At 45.5% G+C, this 21,392-nt stretch overlaps 1 protein-coding gene across 1 annotated transcript in view; it reads left to right on the forward strand.

The window, feature by feature from the left end:
* The first annotated feature begins 8,223 nt into the window (after positions 1 to 8,223).
* The window catches only part of sh3bp2 (SH3-domain binding protein 2), a 49,836-nt gene continuing 36,667 nt past the window's right edge, over positions 8,224 to 21,392 (forward strand). The window contains exons 1-2 of the mRNA XM_072453616.1: positions 8,224 to 8,529; positions 20,714 to 20,853. Of these exons, the coding sequence (XP_072309717.1) occupies positions 8,438 to 8,529; positions 20,714 to 20,853 (232 nt within the window). The 5' untranslated portion in view covers positions 8,224 to 8,437. The remainder of the gene's footprint in view (positions 8,530 to 20,713; positions 20,854 to 21,392) is intronic.

Below are 21,392 nucleotides of genomic sequence, written 5' to 3' on the forward strand. Positions count from 1 at the left end.
ATGTGTGTTACAGGGTGATGTGTGTTACAGGGTCATGTGTGTTACAAGGGTGATGTGTGTTACAGGGTGATGTGTGTTACAGGGTCATGTGTGTTACAGGGTGATGTGTGTTACAGGGTCATGTGTGTTACAGGGTCATGTGTGTTACAGGGTGATGTGTGTTACAGGGTGATGTGTGTTACAGGGTCATGTGTGTTACAGGGTGATGTGTGTTACAGGGTCATGTGTGTTACAGGGTGATGTGTGTTACAGGGTGATGTGTGTTACAGGGTCATGTGTGTTACAGGGTGATGTGTGTTACAGGGTGATGTGTGTTACAGGGTCATGTGTGTTACAGGGTCATGTGTGTTACAGGGCCATGTGTGTTACAGGGTTATGTGTGTTACAGGGTGATGTGTTTTACGGGGTCATGTGTGTTACAGGGTCATGTGTGTTACAGGGTGATGTGTGTTACAGGGTGATGTGTGTTACAGGGTGATGTGTGTTACAGGGTGATTGTGTTACAGGGTCATGTGTGTTACAGGGTCATGTGTGTTACTGGGTCATGTGTGTTACTGGGTCATGTGTGTTACAGGGTCATGTGTGTTACAGGGTCATGTGTGTTACAGGGTCATGCGTGTTACAGGGTGATGTGTGTTACAGGGTCATGTGTGTCACAGGGTCATGTGTGTTACAGGGTGATGTGTGTTACAGGGTCATGTGTGTTACAAGGGTGATGTGTGTTACAGGGTGATGTGTGTTACAGGGTCATGTGTGTTACAGGGTGATGTGTGTTACAGGGTCATGTGTGTCACAGGGTCATGTGTGTTACAGGGTGATGTGTGTTACAGGGTCATGCGTGTTACAGGGTGATGTGTGTTACAGGGTCATGTGTGTTACAAGGTCATGTGTGTTACAGGGTGATGTGTGTTACAGGGTCATGTGTGTTACAGGGTCATGTGTATTACAGGGTGATGTGTGTTACAGGGTCATGTGTGTTACAGGGTCATGTGTGTTACAGGGTGATGTGTGTTACAGGGTGATGTGTGTTACAGGGTCATGTGTGTTACAGGGTCATGTGTGTTACAGGGTGATGTGTGTTACAGGGTCATGTATGTTACAGGGTCATGTGTGTTACAGGGTCATGTGTGTTACAGGGTGATGTGTGTTACAGGGTGATGTGTGTTACAGGGTAATGTGTGTTACAGGGTCATGTGTGTTACAGGGTGATGTGTGTTACAGGGTCATGTGTGTTACAGGGTGATGTGTGTTAGAGGGTGATGTGTGTTACAGGGTCATGTCTGTTACAGGGTCATGTGTGTTACAGGGTCATGTGTGTTACAGGGTGATGTGTGTTACAGGGTCATGTGTGTTACAGGGTGATGTGTGTTACAGGGTCATGTGTGTTACAGGGTGATGTGTGTTACAGGGTGATGTGTGTTACAGGGTGATTGTGTTACAGGGTCATGTGTGTTACAGGGTCATGTGTGTTACTGGGTCATATGTGTTACAGGGTCATGTGTGTTACTGGGTCATGTGTGTTACAGGGTCATGTGTGTGACAGGGTCATGTGTGTTACAGGGTCATGTGTGTTACAGGGTGATATGTGTTACAGGGTGATGTGTGTTACAGGGTCATGTGTGTCACAGGGTCATGTTTGTTACAGGGTGATGTGTGTTACAGGGTCATGTGTGTTACAGGGTGATGTGTGTTACAGGGTCATGTGTGTTACAGGGTCATGTGTGTTACAGGGTCATGTGTGTTACAGGGTCATGTGTGTTACAGGGTCATGTGTCTTACAGGGTCATGTGTGTTACAGGGTCATGTGTGTTACAGGGTCATGTGTGTTACAGGGTCATGTGTGTTACAGGGTGATGTGTGTTACAGGGTGATGTGTGTTACAGGGTCATGTGTGTTACAGGGTGATGTGTGTTACAGGGTCATGTGTGTTACAGGGTGATGTGTGTTACAGGGTGATGTGTGTTACAGGGTCATGTGTGTTACAGGGTGATGTGTGTTACAGGGTGATTGTGTTACAGGGTCATGTGTGTTACAGGGTCATGTGTGTTACTGGGTCATATGTGTTACAGGGTCATGTGTGTTACTGGGTCATGTGTGTTACAGGGTCATGTGTGTTACAGGGTCATGTGTGTTACAGGGTCATGTGTGTTACAGGGTGATATGTGTTACAGGGTGATGTGTGTTACAGGGTCATGTGTGTCACAGGGTCATGTTTGTTACAGGGTGATGTGTGTTACAGGGTCATGTGTGTTACAGGGTGATATGTGTTACAGGGTGATGTGTGTTACAGGGTCATGTGTGTCACAGGGTCATGTTTGTTACAGGGTGATGTGTGTTACAGGGTCATGTGTGTTACAGGGTCATGTGTGTTACAGGGTGATGTGTGTTACAGGGTCATGTGTGTTACAGGGTCATGTGTGTTACAGGGTCATGTGTGTTACAGGGTGATGTGTGTTACAGGGTGATGTGTGTTACAGGGTGATGTGTGTTACAGGGTGATGTGTGTTACAGGGTGATGTGTGTTACAGGGTCATGTGTGTTACAGGGTGATGTGTGTTACAGGGTGATGTGTGTTACAGGGTGATGTGTGTTACACGGTGATGTGTGGTGTGCCACAGACTTTTGAAGAGGCTGTACACTCACCAAAGGCAAAGTTATGGACTAATGCCATGAAAGATGAAATCTCTGAAAGAAAAGGACACATACACGTTGACCACACTGGCAGAAGGTCAAAATGCAGTGGGGGGACGTTGGGTATTTACAGTAAAAGACAATGCAGATCATACTGAGACTTTTAAAGCCAGGTACGTTGCTAAAGGCCACAGTCAAGTACAAGGAATTGACTACAAGGAGACGTTTTCTCCCACTGCGGACATGACATCATCTGTCTGATGCAAATGGCAGTACAGAACAATTTAAAACTTCACCAAATGGACGTGAAAACTGCTTATTTGCATGCGCCAATTGATTGTGAGGTGTACATGGAGCAACCCGAAGCATTTGAAGTAAAGTGGGACACGGGTGAAAAGTTAGTTTGCAAACTTAACAAATCTTTTCATGGTTTGAAACAATCTGGAAGAAACTGGAACAAGATGTTGAACGATCATCTATGTGAAAGAGGTTTTGTTCAGAATCCTGTGGATCATTGTGTTTACAACAGTCAAACAGAAAATGAGAGAGTTATTTTGATAATTTGGGTTGATGATGTTATCATTGCTACTGACAATGAATGTTCACTCAAAAATGTAAAGCAAATGTTAAGTGAAAAATTGAAGATGAAAGATCTTGGTGAGCTTAAACAATTCTTAGGAATCGACTGTACTCAAGGCACAGAGACAAATCCAAACCAGAGAAGGTATATCTCAAAAATACTGGAAAGGTTTAATATGTCAGACTGTGAGCCACGTTCGACTCCTTGTGAACAAAAACACAACTTTGATGCTGATGGTGATCCAGTAGATGCAGCAAAGTATCGTGAACTAGTGGGCAGCTTGATATATTTAATGACTTGTACACGACCAGATTTAAGCTGGATTGTAAGCAAACTTTCTCAATATTCATCAGATCCAAAAGATCATCACTGGATGATCAGCAAAACATGTGCTAAGATATCTAAAAGATAGATTGAACAAAGAGCTGTGTTATAAAAAGACAGAGGACAATCTGCACCTTATAGCATTTAGTGATGCAGATTGGGCAGCAGATTCTAGTGACAGAAGAAGTACTACTGAACACTGTTTTGCCCTGACTAAAAGTGGGCCTGTTATATGTTGGAAAACGGAAGCAGGCAACAGTAGCTTTGTCAACATGTGAGGCGGAGTACATGGCCATGGCAGCCACCACTCAGGAGAGTTTATATCTTACACAACTACTGACAGGATGGACAGTGAACGTGAATACTCACCAGTTCTTTTGTATGGCGATAATCAGGGTGCAATAGCATTATCGAAAAATCCCATAAATCGTCAGAGGTGTGAGCATATTGACATAAAATACCACTTCGTTAGATCTGCACTCAATGACGGGAAAATCTGTATAGAGTATTGTGCTACAGCAGACATGGTTGCAGATATATTTACAAAATCTGTCAAGCTAAAAATTGAGAGGTTTACAAATTTTCTTTTTGGAATGTAAATGTAAACTGTAATAGTTTAAAGGTGCATTTTTCGTTTGTATATATGTAAAATGTACAGTGTTAAGAGCAAGTGGGGGTGTTGCCCTGAATGTATGATATCCGCAGTGTATATAAATGTGTGCTCTTACACTGAAACTGTCTTGCACCAGAAGTTCCGTTCATTAAAGTGTGTTCTGATTCAGTCAGAGACGCTAACGAAGACTCCTGTTTTTCCTCCACGAAAAGTGCGTGTTGTCACGGTGTTTCCCGTCCCTACAATGATCCGACCAACAAGCGTCTTACACTGCTGCTCTGCGCCCGGGGCTCATCCCTGGGTGCTCACTTTAGGCCACTAAGGCTATCGGTCAGATTCTGAACTAATAGGGATGAACCCTCTGAAGTGGGAGGGGCCATCCCTGCGTATGAGCCCGGACTTTCCCCAAAACGCACTCCAGTTATCAACAAAGACTACGTTGTTTTGAGGGCTTCATCTAGATAACCAGCTGTTGATGTTGAAAGACGGCTGTACAGTTCAGCATTGATCCGATTGGGCAGGGGACCAGAAAATATTACGATGTCTGACATCGACTTTGCCAATTCACATACCGCGACTACTTGCAATTTGAGCACCTCTGATTGTCTCCGCCGGGCGTCGTTCCCGCTGGGCGTCGTTACCGCCTGCATGAATCACGACTCAACGGAACTTCTGTCTACTCTGAGCTACTGAGAGCTGGTCCAGTGTTCCACGACCAGGACCAAAACCACTCTGCTCCTCCTGAATCCGAGGTTCCACTATCGGTCAGATTCTCCTCTCCAGGACCTGGAATAGACCTTATGGGAGGCTGCGGAGTGTGATCCCTCTGTAGTTGGAACACACCCTCCGGTCCCCCTTCTTGAACAGAGGGACCACCACCCCGGTCTGCCAGTCCAGAGACACTGTCCCCGACCGCCACGCCATGTTGCAGAGACGTGTCAGCCAAGACAGTCCTACAACATCCAGAGACTTTAGGTCCTCAGGGCGGATCTCATCCACTCCCAGAGCCACTGAGGAGCCAACAACCTCGGTGACTTCAGCTTGGGGGATGGACGAGCCAGCCTCGGAGTCCTCAGTCTCTGCTTCCTCGAGGTCAGCAGGTCTCCACCCGCACCGTAAACGTCTTGGTGAAACACTGCTTCCCCCTCCTGAGGCGCCACACGGTTTGCCAGAATTTCTTTGGAGTCCTCCTCCATGGCATCTCCAAACTTCTCCCAGCCCCAGCTTTTTGCCTCAGCGAAAACACAAGCCTGGCCGGGTTCAAGGAGGAGATGGGTTCAAGAGCCCAAATTGTACGTGTAGGTGAGGCCGACTATATCTAGTCGATACCTCTCAACCTCCCACACAAGCTCAGGCTCTTTCTCCCCAAGCGAGGTGATATTCCATGTCCCTAGGGTTAGTTGTATCCGGAGATCTGGTCGTCGAGGCCCCTGCGGTTGACTGCCGCCCAGATCTCTCAGCACCAGCTCCTCACGGATCCTCCTGCGGATGGTGGGTCCACGGGAGGACGGCCTCGCATCACCCGTTTGGGCTGTGCCTGGCCACCATCTCGCCGTCAAGCACCCACCCCGGCCTGGCTCCAGAATGGGTCCCTGGTAACACCAATCTGGGCGATGTAACTGGCCTTGATTTTTTTTCGGTTCATAAGGGCTTCTGAACCTGCTCCTGTCACCTAGGACCTGTTCACCTTGGGAGACCCTACCAGGGGATTAAAGCCCCCGACAACATAGCTCCTAGGATCATCCAGGTGCTCAAACCCCTCCACCACGTTAAAGGGGTGGTTCAAGGAGGGGCCTTTCTTTCTTCAAGATTTTTTTTATCATACTTTATGAAAAAAGTATATATATCCCTATATATATATATATATATGTATATATATATATATATATATATATATATATATATATATATATATATATATATATATACCAGAAAAAAGTTTGAGAAGCTCTGATCCATGGTGTCTCAGTTGACGGGATAATAACATAACATTGCCTGCTACACAAATGATGTCTTACAATGACCAACTTATGACCAAAGCAGAAATGTCCATGCCCAATGTGATGCATTTCCTTCATGATTTTGGTCCAATGTCTGGATATGAATTGAATATACAAATACTCAAATTCTCTCTTACAAGTTCTCTCTTTGTACTTTGGAAAGATTGACCCATTTAAATGGCAAATGGAATCTCTTAAATATTTTTGTGTGGTCCTCCATAAAGAACTATCAAAAATGGGCTCTGATCTCATACTTAAGTCTAAGTCAAAGGATTGAAACTGTTGTGGCTAAACTCTTTAGACCTCTGAGGGATGAAGATCCGGAGATTAGTCAGAGACGCGCTTTTCTTATTTATGGCGTAAGTAATCCAAGGGAGATAATCATTTTCCTTAGTATCAAAAGGTTAAAATCATAAAAATATGCCAATCATGCCGGTCAACAATCTGTGTGCTTTACCAGGCTCCAGCATGTCCCACGGGACACACAAAGTGCATGGCTCCTCCCTAACCTCCCAGCATGTCCCACGGGACACACAAAGTGCATGGCTCCTCCCTAACCTCCCAGCATGTCCCACGGGACACACAAAGTGCATGGCTCCTCCCTAACCTTCCAGCATGTCCCACGGGACACACAAAGTGCATGGCTCCTCCCTAACCTCCCAGCATGTCCCACGGGACACACAAAGTGCATGGCTCCTCCCTAACCTCCCAGCATGTCCCACGGGACACACAAAGTGCATGGCTCCTCCCTAACCTCCCAGCATGTCCCACGGGACACACAAAGTGCATGGCTCCTCCCTAACCTCCCAGCATGTCCCACGGGACACACAAAGTGCATGGCTCCTCCCTAACCTTCTAGCATGTCCCACGGGACACACAAAGTGCATGGCTCCTCCCTAACCTCCCAGCATGTCCCACGGGACACACAAAGTGCATTGCTCCAACAGAAACTATAAAAATGAGGTTTCTCTCTCTGTTCCAGACTCTTCCCATTATTCACAGGAAAAAGTGTTGGAGAGACTGTGGCACCAGGAGGAAATCCCATGGGTGTTTGTCCTGATGCTCCAAAATATTGAACTGAAATTTACGGAAATGAACTGCAGACTGTTTTTCCACCTGATTTTAGAACCGTGCACTCGGACCTCAGAAGTCCTTCCCATTCCTTTATGGGCTTTTGGCCATAAGATAAAAGGCCAAATGACTGAGGACCTTTATTTGACTTTAAATGTGCTTGATTTGTTTATAATTAGCTCCTTCCTGGTGTTTTTGTGTTCTATGTTTAATCTTTTGGAGAAAAAAAATACAAATTGAATGAGTTTTGATCAGATAAACAATGTTTTATGTTTCAATCCTTTGGCTCAGATTTGGGTTTGGGACTGTCTTTCCAACAGTCCAGAGAATCTTGGCTCTTTTGTCCCTTTTGTCCTGCTTTTTGGCTCTCTTAACTTTGTTGAATAACCACAGGCTGAGAGAGCATTCCAGACGTGTTTTTCCTCTTTCCTCTTGCCCTCTGAGCCGGTGGGCACCTCTCGGGCTCTGAGCCGGTGGGCACCTCTCGGGCTCTGAGCCGGTGGGCACCTCTCGGGCTCTGAGCCGGTGGGCACCTCTCGGGCTCTGAGCCGGTGGGCACTTCTCGGGCTCTGAGCCGGTGGGCACCTCTTGGGGTCTGAGCCGGTGGGCACCTCTTGGGGTCTCTGCTGCGGGTGGTTTCCCATCCTCTCCTCTGATGGTGGAGCAATCAATCCAATATTTGTCTTCGTTGCTTTAAATGGGTCTTTAGAATAAACCAGAAAATACTGGCACAGGGGCACAACAGGGGCTATGTCCTGGTGTACTTGAGTCCCCATGTGTGTCTCCCTTGTAGCTCTCCCCTATGGTCTAGACTCTGGTCCTTGTCTGGGTTGATGTGATGTAGTATAAGACATGAAAAAGTGAAACCACAGTGAGCAGCAGAGGAAGCACTGTGCTATTGTTTGAGTTCACTGGAAAGTCCCACAGACCTTTTCACTCTGAGTGGTAAATGTGTGTGGGCCCCACACGACCAATCACCCACAAGCTCAAAGGAAGCAGGAAGTGTCAGGCTGGCCAATCAGAGGGCTGCCTGAAAAAGTAGGAGGAAATGCATGAAAGGTCGCACACTTCCTCTGTGTCCAGTCACAGTGTTCTGGTCCTACCTGATCTGACCTAGTGCCGGCCCTGGATCTTCATGTGTCTGCAGCATGTCGAGGCCAACATGGCAGCAGTGTCGCTGAGGGGCCCACATGCCAGCAGTGTCTGTGAGGGGCCAACATGGCAGCAGTGTCGCTGAGGAAGAAGAAGTCATTTGCACCAAGTTCCAAGCCGCTCATTAGGATGTGTGTGCTGGAGCACAGAGAGCTCATGTGAGTCAGAACTGATCATATCTATATTTACATGAATATGACTATATTATATATATCCATGAATATAACTAAACATGTAATGCCTGTAATACTAGGCTCCAAATACATTGTGTGTGTGGGGGGGAGGGGAGGGGGGGGGGGGTTCTGTGTATTCAGTGTATGAAAAAGAGGAAGTGAGTGACGCCGGCAGAATGACTTCAGACTAAATATCTGCTGTGAGCGGTTAAACACGGATCAGAACATTTCCATTCACATAAGAAACACAATCACAAAGAGGTGTGTGTGTGTGTGTGTGTGTGTGTGTGTGTGTGTGTGTGTGTGTGTGTGTGTGTGTGTGTGTGTGTGTGTGTGTGTGTGTGTGTGTGTGTGTGTGTGTGTGTGTGTGTGTGTGTGTGTGTGTGTGTGTGCGTGCGTGCGTGCGTGCGTGCGTGCGTGCGTGCGTGCGTGCGTGCGTGCGTGCGTGCGTGCGTGCGTGCGTGTGTGTGGATTTGAACATTGTCAGAGTAGAACCTGTCTCACATCATCTGTTCCAGATTTTAGCTGCATAAAACTGAAACACAGATTCTCCATGTTTAGTCCTAACTCTGGCACCAGCAGGAGGCCGGTCCATGTTTAGTCCTGACTCTGGCACCAGCAGGAGGCCGGTCCATGTTTAGTCCTGACTCTGGCACCAGCAGGAGGCCGGTCCATGTTTAGTCCTGACTCTGGCACCAGCAGGAGGCCGGTCCATGTTTAGTCCTGACTCTGGCACCAGCAGGAGGCCGGTCCATATTTAGTCCCGACTCTGGCACCAGCAGGAGGCCGGTCCCTGAGGTCCTCAAGAGTCCGAGATGGTTCTTATGGCACTAACATGTCTGAGATGTACTTTGGTGCTAGGCCATGGAGAGACTTGTCCACAAGCAGAGCTGCTTTAAAGTCTATTTTCTGAGCCACAGGGGGCAGTGCAGAGACTTGAGAACAGGACTAATGTGATCATACTTCCTGGTTCTAGTCAGGACCCGAGCAGCAGCGTTCTGGATGAACTGCAGCTGTTTTACAGCTCTTTTGGAGAGACCAGTGAGCGGCCGTTACAGTCTAATCTACTGGAGACAATCGCATGGATAAGTCTCTCCAAATCTGGTTTAGACACTATATTTTTTATTTTGGCAATGTTTTTTGATGTTATTGATTTGATGTGGCTGTTAAAGTTTAAGTCTGAGTCAATTATTACTTGATTTTTATGTAGTAGAGCAAGACTCTGGAGGTGATTGCTAACACTTTCTTTTTGTTTCTCAATTTTAAACAAAATTGCAATTTTTGGAACATTTCAAAAATATCTACATTTATTAAACTTTTTTATTTCAATGTTATTGGAGCGTTTGTGAAGATTTCCAAGCTGAACGCGATGATATGCAATTGTAGTGTCCAGCTAATAAAATGGTTCTCCAGTGCCTCTCCAAACTTGATATTTAATAAATCATTATTTGTCACAGACAACTGAATTTTTAAAAACGGGTTAATTTGTGACAAAATCACGAGACTCTAGCTCGAGTTTTTATAGTGGAAAGAAATGGCAGGAAAATGTAAAAAAAAAAATACATTAGACTTATGAAAAATAGGGTTAGGGTCATAAAAAATGTATTATGACCCCACCCTAAACCCCAGCAGAAGTTGGCCATTGTGGGCAGAACCCAATTCGGTTTAATTTTTTACACCTCATACTTTAGTTTTTTTTTTTTCAGCCATAAGTCTATAAATGTTGGGACACTTATTCCCCACATCACACTGAACATAGAAGCCAATGGGGACATGACTATCTCACACCGCGCGCTCGTGAAAATGTTGAATTAAGTGGTATAACATTTTACTGTTTGTGGGGGAGGGGGATGTAAGCGGGGGAGGGGGATGTAGGCGGGGGGTGATGTAGGCGGGGGGTGATGTAGGCGGGGGGAGGGATGATGTAGGCGGGGGGAGGGGTGATGTAGGCGGGGGGAGGGGCGATGTAGGCGGGGGGAGGGGTAATGTAGGCGGGGAGGGGGATGTAGGCGGGGGGGTGATGTAGGCGGGGGAGGGGCGATGTAGGCCGGGGGAGGGGCGATGTAGGCAGGGGGAGGGGTGATGTAGGCGGAGGGGCGATGTAGGCCGGGGGAGGGGCGATGTAGGCGGGGGTGATGTAGGCGGGGGCGGGGGTGATGTAGGCGGGGGGAGGGGTGATGTAGGCGGGGGAGGGGTGATGTAGGCGGGGGAGGGGTGATGTAGGCGGGGGGTGATGTAGCGGGGGGAGGGGTGATGTAGGCGGGGGTGATGTAGGCGGGGGTGATGTAGGCGGGGGGGTGATGTAGGTGGGGGGAGGGGTGATGTAGGCAGGGGGAGGGGTGATGTAGGCGGGGGTGATGTAGCGGGGGGAGGGGTGATGTAGGCGGGGGTGATGTAGGCGGGGGGGTGATGTAGCGGGGGGAGGGGTGATGTAGCGGGGGAGGGGTGATGTAGGCGGGGGAGAGGCGATGTAGGCGGGGGGGATGTAGGCGGGGGAGGGGTGATGTAGGCGGGGGAGGGGCGATGTAGGCGGGGGAGGGGCGATGTAGGCGGGGGGGATGTAGGCGGGGGAGGGGTGATGTAGGCGGGGGAGGGGCGATGTAGGCGGGGGAGGGGCGATGTAGGCGGGGGGGATGTAGGCGGGGGAGGGGCGATGTAGGCGGGGGAGGGGCGATGTAGGCGGGGGAAGTGATGTAGCGGGGGGAGGGGTGATGTAGGCGGGGGGGGTGATGTAGCGGGGGGAGGGGCGATGTAGGCGGGGGAGGGGCGATGTAGGCGGGGTGATAAGAGGTGTGCTCTTGGCGGGGGATCGTATCCCGCGGTCGCATTATTATTAGGCCCGAGCAGAAGGATGAGTATCATCCCGGCTGGAACAGACGAAATGGAGCAGTGAACAGTCGGATCTGCTCGTGTTTTCAGAAATTAGAACTCCGTAAGTTCTAATTTTGAGTGAAGGTTTCGTGAAAAAATATTGAAAAACCGCTCAGTAGCACCACCTCAAAAATCAATTAACATGGGGCCAATGGGAGCCCGACGCCAAAACAAGTGTGAGGACAAATAATATCATGACCCCGCCCTAAGTCATACAGGAGGCCGGCCATATTGGCGCTGCCAAAAGTGCACCTACTTTTGGCCTTTTCTCCTACAGTTTTCCTCGAAAACACTTGGCCACAAGACACAAAATCCATAAAGAATGAAATGTTATGAAGTTGAAGCTGATAAACTTTCGGGTTAGGGTCATCGTGAATTTTAAACAAAATCACAATTTTTGGAAATGTTTTTAAAAAATCTAAGTTTTTTTTTTTATGTTGATTTAGCGTTTGTAAATATTTTCAACCTGAACGCAATGATATGCAAATGTAGCAGCTAGCTGATAAAATAGCTCTCTAGCACCCTCTCCAAATTTGATTTAAAAAAATTCATAAAAGACGATTTAATTGTCATAGACAACTGAAAATGTTTGTAACAGATTAAGTTGCGAGCGGCCACAATGTGACAAAATCGCGTGATTCTAACTTGAGTTTTTATTTCCGAAAACAATTGTCGAAAAAAGAGTTTCCGTCATTATTATTTTTCTTCCCCAATTTTGAGCCCCTGAACGTTAACGAAAACTCAATTTTTTTGAACACATAATTCAGGATGGGTGAAAAACTTTTTTTTGTGCCTATATAAATTAAAGTAGCAAAATAACTCGCTAGCGCCATCTACACTGATGGGCATATTTTGTCTTAGACTTATGAAACTTGGTACATACATAACTCATGTCAAGACAAGTAAAACATTTTATTATGACCCCGCCCTAAACCCCACAGGAAGTCGGCCATTGTGGGCGGAACCCAGTATTTTAACACCTCATACTTTATTTTTTCCCACCTTGGATTTTCAGTCAAAAGACTTGAACATTTGTCAAAATGAACTAAACCCATGTGTGATTAGAGGTCATTCTTTTGATTTTTGATACAATTCCAAATGTGGGCGTGGCAAGCTCCTTAACAAAAATTGCAATTATTTTGTGATAAAGCTTACTTACTCTGGCATGAGATGTTACATTTTCTGGCATTAAGGTACATTTTGTGTAAAATGATGAGCTGAACGCAATGATGTATAACATATATAGCTAAGTTTTACAGAGGCTCTGCAGCGCCCCCTTGAACATTTAAATGAGGTCAAAAAATGTACTTAGACATATCCAAATCCAATTTGGCACATATATTCTTCTTACCATTCTGATCGAAAAAGCCAAGGATGGCATTCCTCCATCTGTAATGCAAGCATGTTACCGTGGAAACCTGACAAATATTGTCATTGATTTACATACGTTACTGGTTTACAAGCATTTTAAAAGGGATGAAAAAAATGTACTTTGATGTAGACAAATTACATTTGGCAGAAATCCTTCACGAGCAATGACCACATCTCCAGCTAAGATGCAAAGTGTTTATTCTCATGAATTAGAATAATAATAAATAAGAGGGTGGGGGGGAGGGGCACGAAGTCACAAACGCTGATGTGTGTGACCTGGATGCCTAAATAGTTTAGCCACAGGAAGGGGCGTGAAAGGGGTGTGGTTCCAAAACTTAAGATAACAAACTTATCTTCATTTGTTGCCATTTTAAACAAAAAAGCCAATGACAACATACATCTAGCTGCAAGCATGTTACCATGGCAACATGACAAACACTGTCATAGACTTACATGCGTTTTGGCTTACAGGCATTATAAATGGGATTAAAACATGTACCTTGTCATTAACAGTTAAAATTAGGCATTTACTCTCCACATCAGACTGAACATAAAAGCCAGTGGGGACATAACTTTATTTCGAACCGTGCGGTTGTGAAAATGTTGAATGAAGTATTATAAAGTTTGTACTGTTTGTGGGGGAAGGGTGATGTAAGCGGGGAGGGCTGATGTAGGCGGGGGATTAGAGGTGTGCTCTTCGCCGTGGCTCGTACCCCGCGGTTGCAAGGGGGGCGAGGGCCTTTATCGCCGCGTGTGGCTTTAATTATTATTATTTATTTTTTTTAACAATCATACACTGTGTAATATGTAGGTCTAAACTAAAGCAAATCCAGAGTTATAGCGGGACTAAACTAGAACTATACCAAGATTATAACAAGACTAACCCAGGACTATGTTGAGCCAGTTCCTGAGAGCCGTGTTTGCACAAGAGTCATATCTGTGTTCATTGTTTATGTAAGGAGGGCCCCTGATCCCAATCTGTAAAAACTCTGACCACAAGGAACAGAGCTCACGCCAGAGACCGACGACTGTAAGCAAGACCGGCCAAAGACCTGCTGTCCTGTGTGGAGATACCATCTGAAGTGTCCTCTCTGGAGTGTTCCATCTGAAGTGTCCTCTCTGGAGTGTACCATCTGAAGTGTCCTCTCTGGAGTGTTCCATCTGAAGTGTCCTCTCTGGAGTGTACCATCTGAAGTGTCCTCTCTGGAGTGTACCATCTGAAGTGTCCTCTCTGGAGTGTACCATCTGAAGTGTCCTCTCTGGAGTGTACCATCTGAAGTGTCCTCTCTGGAGTGTTCCATCTGAAGTGTCCTCTCTGGAGTGTACCATCTGAAGTGTCCTCTCTGGAGTGTACCATCTGAAGTGTCCTTTCTGGAGTGTACCATCCGAAGTGTCCTCTCTGGAGTGTACCATCTGAAGTGTCCTCTCTGGAGTGTTCCATCTGAAGTGTCCTCTCTGGAGTGTACCATCTGAAGTGTCCTCTCTGGAGTGTACCATCTGAAGTGTCCTCTCTGGAGTGTACCATCTGAAGTGTCCTCTCTGGAGTGTACCATCTGAAGTGTCCTCTCTGGAGTGTACCATCTGAAGTGTCCTCTCTGGAGTGTTCCATCTGAAGTGTCCTCTTTGGAGTGTTCCATCTGAAGTGTCCTCTCTGGAGTGTTCCATCTGAAGTGTCCTCTCTGGAGTGTTCCATCTGAAGTGTCCTCTCTGGAGTGTACCATCTGAAGTGTCCTCTCTGGAGTGTACCATCTGAAGTGTCCTCTCTGGAGTGTACCATCTGAAGTGTCCTCTCTGGAGTGTACCATCTGAAGTGTCCTCTCTGGAGTGTTCCATCTGAAGTGTCCTCTCTGGAGTGTACCATCTGAAGTGTCCTCTCTGGAGTGTTCCATCTGAAGTGTCCTCTCTGGAGTGTACCATCTGAAGTGTCCTCTCTGGAGTGTACCATCTGAGGTTTCCTCTCTGGAGTGTTCCATCTGAAGTGTCCTCTCCGGAGTGTACCATCTGAAGTGTCCTCTCCGGAGTGTACCATCTGAAGTGTCCTCTCTGGAGTGTACCATCTGAAGTGTCCTCTCTGGAGTGTTCCATCTGAAGTGTCCTCTCTGGAGTAAACCATCTGAAGTGTCCTCTCTGGAGTGTACCATCTGAAGTGTCCTCTTTGGAGTGTTCCATCTGAAGTGTCCTCTCTGGAGTGTACCATCTGAAGTGTCCTCTCTGGAGTGTACCATCTGAAGTGTCCTCTTTGGAGTGTTCCATCTGAAGTGTCCTCTCTGGAGTGTACCATCTGAAGTGTCCTCTCTGGAGTGTACCATCTGAAGTGTCCTCTCTGGAGTGTACCATCTGAAGTGTCCTCTCTGGAGTGTACCATCTGAAGTGTCCTCTCTGGAGTGTTCCATCTGAAGTGTCCTCTCTGGAGTGTACCATCTGAAGTGTCCTCTCTGGAGTGTACCATCTGAAGTGTCCTCTCTGGAGTGTTCCATCTGAAGTGTCCTCCCTGGAGTGTTCCACCTAAAGTGTCCTGTTCAGAGTGTCCCTCCGGGTCTGGTGCCTCATGGATCGTCCCTCTTTTCTTCAGTTTGGGGTCACTTTCCGCAGACAGAGTGCTGCAGTGGACAGTGTGGACAGTGTGGACAGCGTGGACAGCGTGGACAGCGTGGACAGCGTGGACCGGTTGCTCCACAGGAGGGGTAGGTCTCGAGTGCTCCAGTGGGTTCATTTCACAGCCTCACTTCTCACATAAGATAGAAGAGCAAAAGTAGTGACCTCAGAACATATGAAGGGGCAGTTTGATATTACATATTACATAATACATACATTGTTTTTTTTGTTAATTTTAATTGGCTCGAGCCATTCCATAGAATGGAATACGACTAGTCTTTGTTCTTGCCAGGTTTCTTATTCTTCTTCTTCTTTCATGGTCATTTTGCCACAACTCGGGCATTTTTGACCCCCTGAACATTGATGAAAGTCACACATGGGGTCATAGGTCACACATGGGGTCATAGGTCACACATGGGGTCATAGGTCACACATGGGGTCATAGGTCACACATGGGGTCATAGGTCACACATGGGGTCATAGGTCACACATGAGGTCATAGGTAACACATGGGGACGTAGGTTACACATGGGGTCATAGGTCACACATGGGGTCATAGGTCACACATGGGGTCATAGGTCACACATGAGGTCATAGGTCACACATGGGGACATAGGTCACACATGGGGTCATAGGTCACACATGAGGTCATAGGTCACACATGGGGTCATAGGTCACACATGAGGTCATAGGTCACACATGGGGTCATAGGTCACACATGAGGTCATAGGTCACACATGGGGACATAGGTCACACATGGGGTCATAGGTCACACATGGGGACATAGGTCACACATGGGGTCATAGGTCACACATGGGGTCATAGGTCACACATGAGGTCGTAGGTAACACATGGGGACGTAGGTTACACATGGGGACGTAGGTTACACATGGGGTCATAGGTCACACATGGGGTCATAGGTCACACATGGGGTCATAGGTCACACATGAGGACGTAGGTAACACATGGGGACGTAGGTTACACATGGGGTCATAGGTCACACATGGGGTCATAGGTCACACATGAGGTCATAGGTCACACATGGGGTCATAGGTCACACATGAGGTCATAGGTCACACATGGGGACATAGGTCACACATGGGGTCATAGGTCACACATGAGGTCATAGGTCACACATGGGGTCATAGGTCACACATGAGGTCATAGGTCACACATGGGGTCATAGGTCACACATGGGGACATAGGTCACACATGGGGTCATAGGTCACACATGGGGTCATAGACGCGATCGGCTCGGCACAAAATCGAATAAAAGGAATAAGAAGTTGTGAGAACGCCCGTCGCAACAGTGACTAGTTCAAAAAAGAAAATCTTAATCTTTGGCCTGGGCACATGAAATTTGGGACAGTGATGGAGCTACCTTTGACCTCTGACCTTTGACGAGTAAAACACACCTGGAGCATCGCTCTATGATAAACAGGAAGTCAGCCATGTTGAATCAAAGTGGCACCGGCACGTTTGACTTTTTTTTTTCATAATCGTACCTGTCCTAGGTTTTTTGTCCGATCGAGCTCAAAACAAAACCTTTTGCATCTAAAGACATTGAAATGTAATAAATATTCAAAGAAATGTTGATATTCTTTACGGTCTCGGCGTAACACGCCCTCAAAAAAGGCTTCATTTCCTGTTTTTTCAAGAACAAGTCACGCCTCTTGGAATTGATCTCCGGAGCTCATATTTCACTCACTAATGTGTTTTTATGTCTGAGTGGAAATAATTAATACCATGTAATAAATTGACTCTATAGCGCCCCCTACCCATTGTGTTAAAAACTCAACATTGTTTGATTTGTTTGAAACTCATGGGTTATATTCAGCTCGAGACGCCATGAAAAAAAGTGCATTACAGATATTGTGTATTTTTAACTATTGGCCAGCAGGGGCGCAATGAACGCCTTCACTTCCTCTTCATCTTTTATTTTGATGGAACATTTCCTCTCGTGCCGTGGTCTTAGCATTAGCATCAGCGTTAGTGGTCGCTAACATCAAAACACGGTCGCGCAGGAAGGCGGTCGGCGGGAAGGCGGTCGCGCGGGTGGCGAGAGCCATCATCACCACTACCGCGGCTTTAATTTATCTTGCTGTTGTTTCTAATAACCAATATTTGCAGATAAGGCTCATATTCTTAAAAGTTATAAAATTCAAAAAATAAGTTTTTACTTGTCTAATTAACAAATGTATGATGATTGTGTAAATTAATAGCCATCTCTTTAGAGCTTAGAACAAAACATATGTGCAAAATATTGGATAATATTTATAATGTATTTATAATAACACTAATATTTCTGGTATTGGCACAGATATAGTACATCCCTATAAACTAAAGTTCCAGTGTTCTTCTGTTTATTGTGGTCAACCCTATTTATTCTCTTTGGGGACAGCACACATGTGGGGGTGAGAATAATAATAAATATAGCCACAAGCGGAAATAATTGGCCCTCGCCTCACGCCCCAGTTGTCCTTTTATTACGCCTACTGCTGAATCTGTGACGCTGTCACATCTTCTCCCCTTTTTTACCATCGAAAAGCAATTTTATTTTGAATTCTTGGCAAAATGTGCCGCTTCGCCGCACAGAGACCGTGACCGTAGCTTTTGATGGTCCACCACTGAAGATGAGTCTCACCAAATTATTAAAGTATAAGTGTCAGCATGTTCAAATTTCAGAGATCTGGCAATTTCCCCATTGGAATAACATGGGAGGTTTCTGTGATCACTATGGCAAAGCCGTAATATATATGACATGGGTCTTTTTGACTTTTTTGATAGGGATGCCAAAATTGAAATTTGTGCCAAATTTTGTAAAATTTCGCAAAACTAAACATTTTACCCTCCATATAAAATGTTATTTCACTCTGTAGGGGGCGCTGTTGCGCCAAATTAATTTATTTCACTTCAAGTAGGTTTAGGGGAAAAAGTTTGACAAGTGATTTTAATTTGACGCAATTCAGACTTTATTTGCGCAAACGGCAGCACATTTAAAATTTTGAAAATTTCTGAAATTCTAGCCAGTTTGCAAAGACCGTGACAGATATAAAAGTGATTTGAATAACTTTTGATGTCCCACTCCTCAGCACCATTTTAACCAAATTTCAGCTTTTTCGGGCCAACGCCCTGGGAGGAGCTGGTAAATGTACGACGTTTGGAAAAACTCCCGAGTCATGCTTAGCCATTTTTTAACCAATATGGCTGACATTTGGTTGAGCAGACGGCATTTTTACTTTTCTTGTCACCATCTATCTCTGCACCAAATTTCATGATTCTACAATCAGATTATTTTTTGGCCATTTCCTATCCCTCAATTAATTTTTTGGACATTTGGGGGCGCTAACGCGCCAATTTTTTTAGATTATCGAATAGGAAGATGTATGAATGTGGAGGCACGATTTTTAGAGGTGTGCAAAATTTTGTGACTTTTCGTCAATGTTCACTGGGTGAAAAATAGGGGGGTTGGTCTCGAGAAGAAAAAGAAAGAAAGAAAGAATAATACTCTGACACAAAAACAATGTTTCCCATTTTTCAAATATCATAAACTATACATTTTCGGAAAGCGCAAGCGCTTTCCTACCTCATGGTGTGGGTCCCTGGTCACTGACGGGTACTTTCATTAATTTTGAGATGTGTATATCTCTGAATCATAGCGATAGCTCCTCAAATACTGTTTATATGTTTTGACCATGATTATTTATCATCTAAAATATCCCTTAAAGCTTTGTCTCATTGACTTGATTAATTGTAACACCTTGAATTTTATAACCTAATAATGGAGGTTAAATGTTTAATAATGGCTTCTAATGAATGGAATGATTTGAGCCAAATACCATGAGTTTTTGATACATTGTCTCCAAGACAGTGTTCGACTCTTGGACAGTAGGCGCAGATATATGTATATATAAGTATGTGTATGTATACATGTATATATAAGTATGTGTATGTATACATGTATTATAAGTATGTGTATGTATGCATGTATATATAAGTATGTGTATGTATACATGTATATATAAGTATGTGTATGTATACATGTATATATAAGTATGTGTATGTATACATGTATATATAAGTATGTGTATGTATACATGTATATATAAGTATGTGTATGTATACATGTATATATAAGTATGTGTATGTATACATGTATTATAAGTATTTGTATGTATACATGTATATATAAGTATGTGTATGTATACATGTATATATAAGTATGTGTATATATACATGTATATATAAGTATGTGTATGTATACATGTATTATAAGTATGTGTATGTATACATGTATTATAAGTATGTGTATGTATACATGTATATATAAGTATGTGTATGTATACATGTATATATAAGTATGTGTATATATAAGTATGTGTGTGTATGTATACATGTATATTTAAGTATGTGTATGTATACATGTCTATATATCGTATGTGTGTGTATACATGTATATATATCGTATGTGTATGTATACATGTATATATAAGTATGTGTATGTATACATGTATATATAAGTATGTGGTCGAGTCGTCTGCATACATAACAATAAAATAACAATCTTGGCTTTTGACAAGGCCAGTGGTTTCTATAGATGTTAAACAGTAAAGGACCGAGACTGCTGCCCTGTGGTACTCCACATGTCCTGTGGTACTCCACATGTCCTGTACATGTCCTGTGGTACTCCACATGTCCTGTACATGTCCTGTGGTACTCCACATGTCCTGTGGTACTCCACATGTCCTGTACATGTCCTGTGGTACTCCACATGTCCTGTGGTACTCCACATGTCCTGTGGTACTCCACATGTCCTGTACATGTCCTGTGATACTCCACATGTCCTGTGGTACTCCACATGTTCTGTACATGTCCTGTGGTACTCCACATGTCCTGTACATGTCCTGTGATACTCCACATGTCCTGTGGTACACCACATGTCCTGTGATACTCCACATGTCCTGTGGTACGCCACATGTCCTGTGGTACTCCACATGTCCTGTGGTACTCCACATGTCCTGTGGTACGCCACATGTCCTGCACATGTCCTGTGATACTCCACATGTCCTGTGGTACTCCACATGTCCTGTGGTACTCCACATGTCCTGTGGTACGCCACATGTCCTGCACATGTCCTGTGATACTCCACATGTCCTGTGATGCTCCATATGTCCTGTGGTACTCCACATGTCCTGTCTTTGTCCCACTCTCCAGCTAAAGCAGCGATGTCTGGACAGAACAAGGATTATTGACTCTTTTAAGAGAGGCGTGTTTATCAGTAATGAATGACCAGGTCATAAGTGCTAATGTCAAACATATGTTCTGTTTTCAGGACTATGTTGTCCCCTGAGCCCGTGTGGCCTGTCCCCATGAGGGCCATAGGGGCTCAGAACCTACTCACCATGCCCGGGGGCGTGTCCACTGCCGGATACCTGCACAAGAAGGGAGGCAGCCAGTTTAGCCTCATGAAGTGTGAGTACAAGGACAGAACCAGGACAGAACCAGGACTGAACCAGGACTGAACAAGGACGGAACCAGGACAGAACCAGGACTGAACCAGGACTGAACAAGGACAGAACCAGGACTGAACCAGGACTGAACAAGGACTGAACCAGGACTGAACCAGGACAGAACCAGGACAGAACCAGGACAGAACCAGGACAGAACCAGGACTCAACAAGGACTGAACAAGGACAGAACCAGGACTGAACCAGGACTGAACCAGGACAGAACAAGGACAGAACCAGGACAGAACCAGGACTGAACCAGGACTCAACAAGGACTGAACAAGGACAGAACCAGGACTGAACCAGGACAGCACCAGGACTGAACCAGGACTGAACCAGGACTGAACAAGGACTGAACAAGGACTGAACCATGACAGAACCAGGACTGAACCAGGACAGAACCAGGACAGAACAAGGACTGAACCAGGACTGAACCATGACAGAACCAGGACTGAACCAGGTCTGAACCAGGACTGAACCAGGACTGAACAAGGACAGAACCAA

Source organism: Eucyclogobius newberryi, unplaced genomic scaffold (genome assembly GCF_026437365.1).
Source record: "Eucyclogobius newberryi isolate DKJ021-1_F unplaced genomic scaffold, fEucNew1.0.hap1 SCAF_2, whole genome shotgun sequence".
In the NCBI taxonomy this organism is placed as follows: Eukaryota; Metazoa; Chordata; class Actinopteri; order Gobiiformes; family Gobiidae; genus Eucyclogobius; species Eucyclogobius newberryi.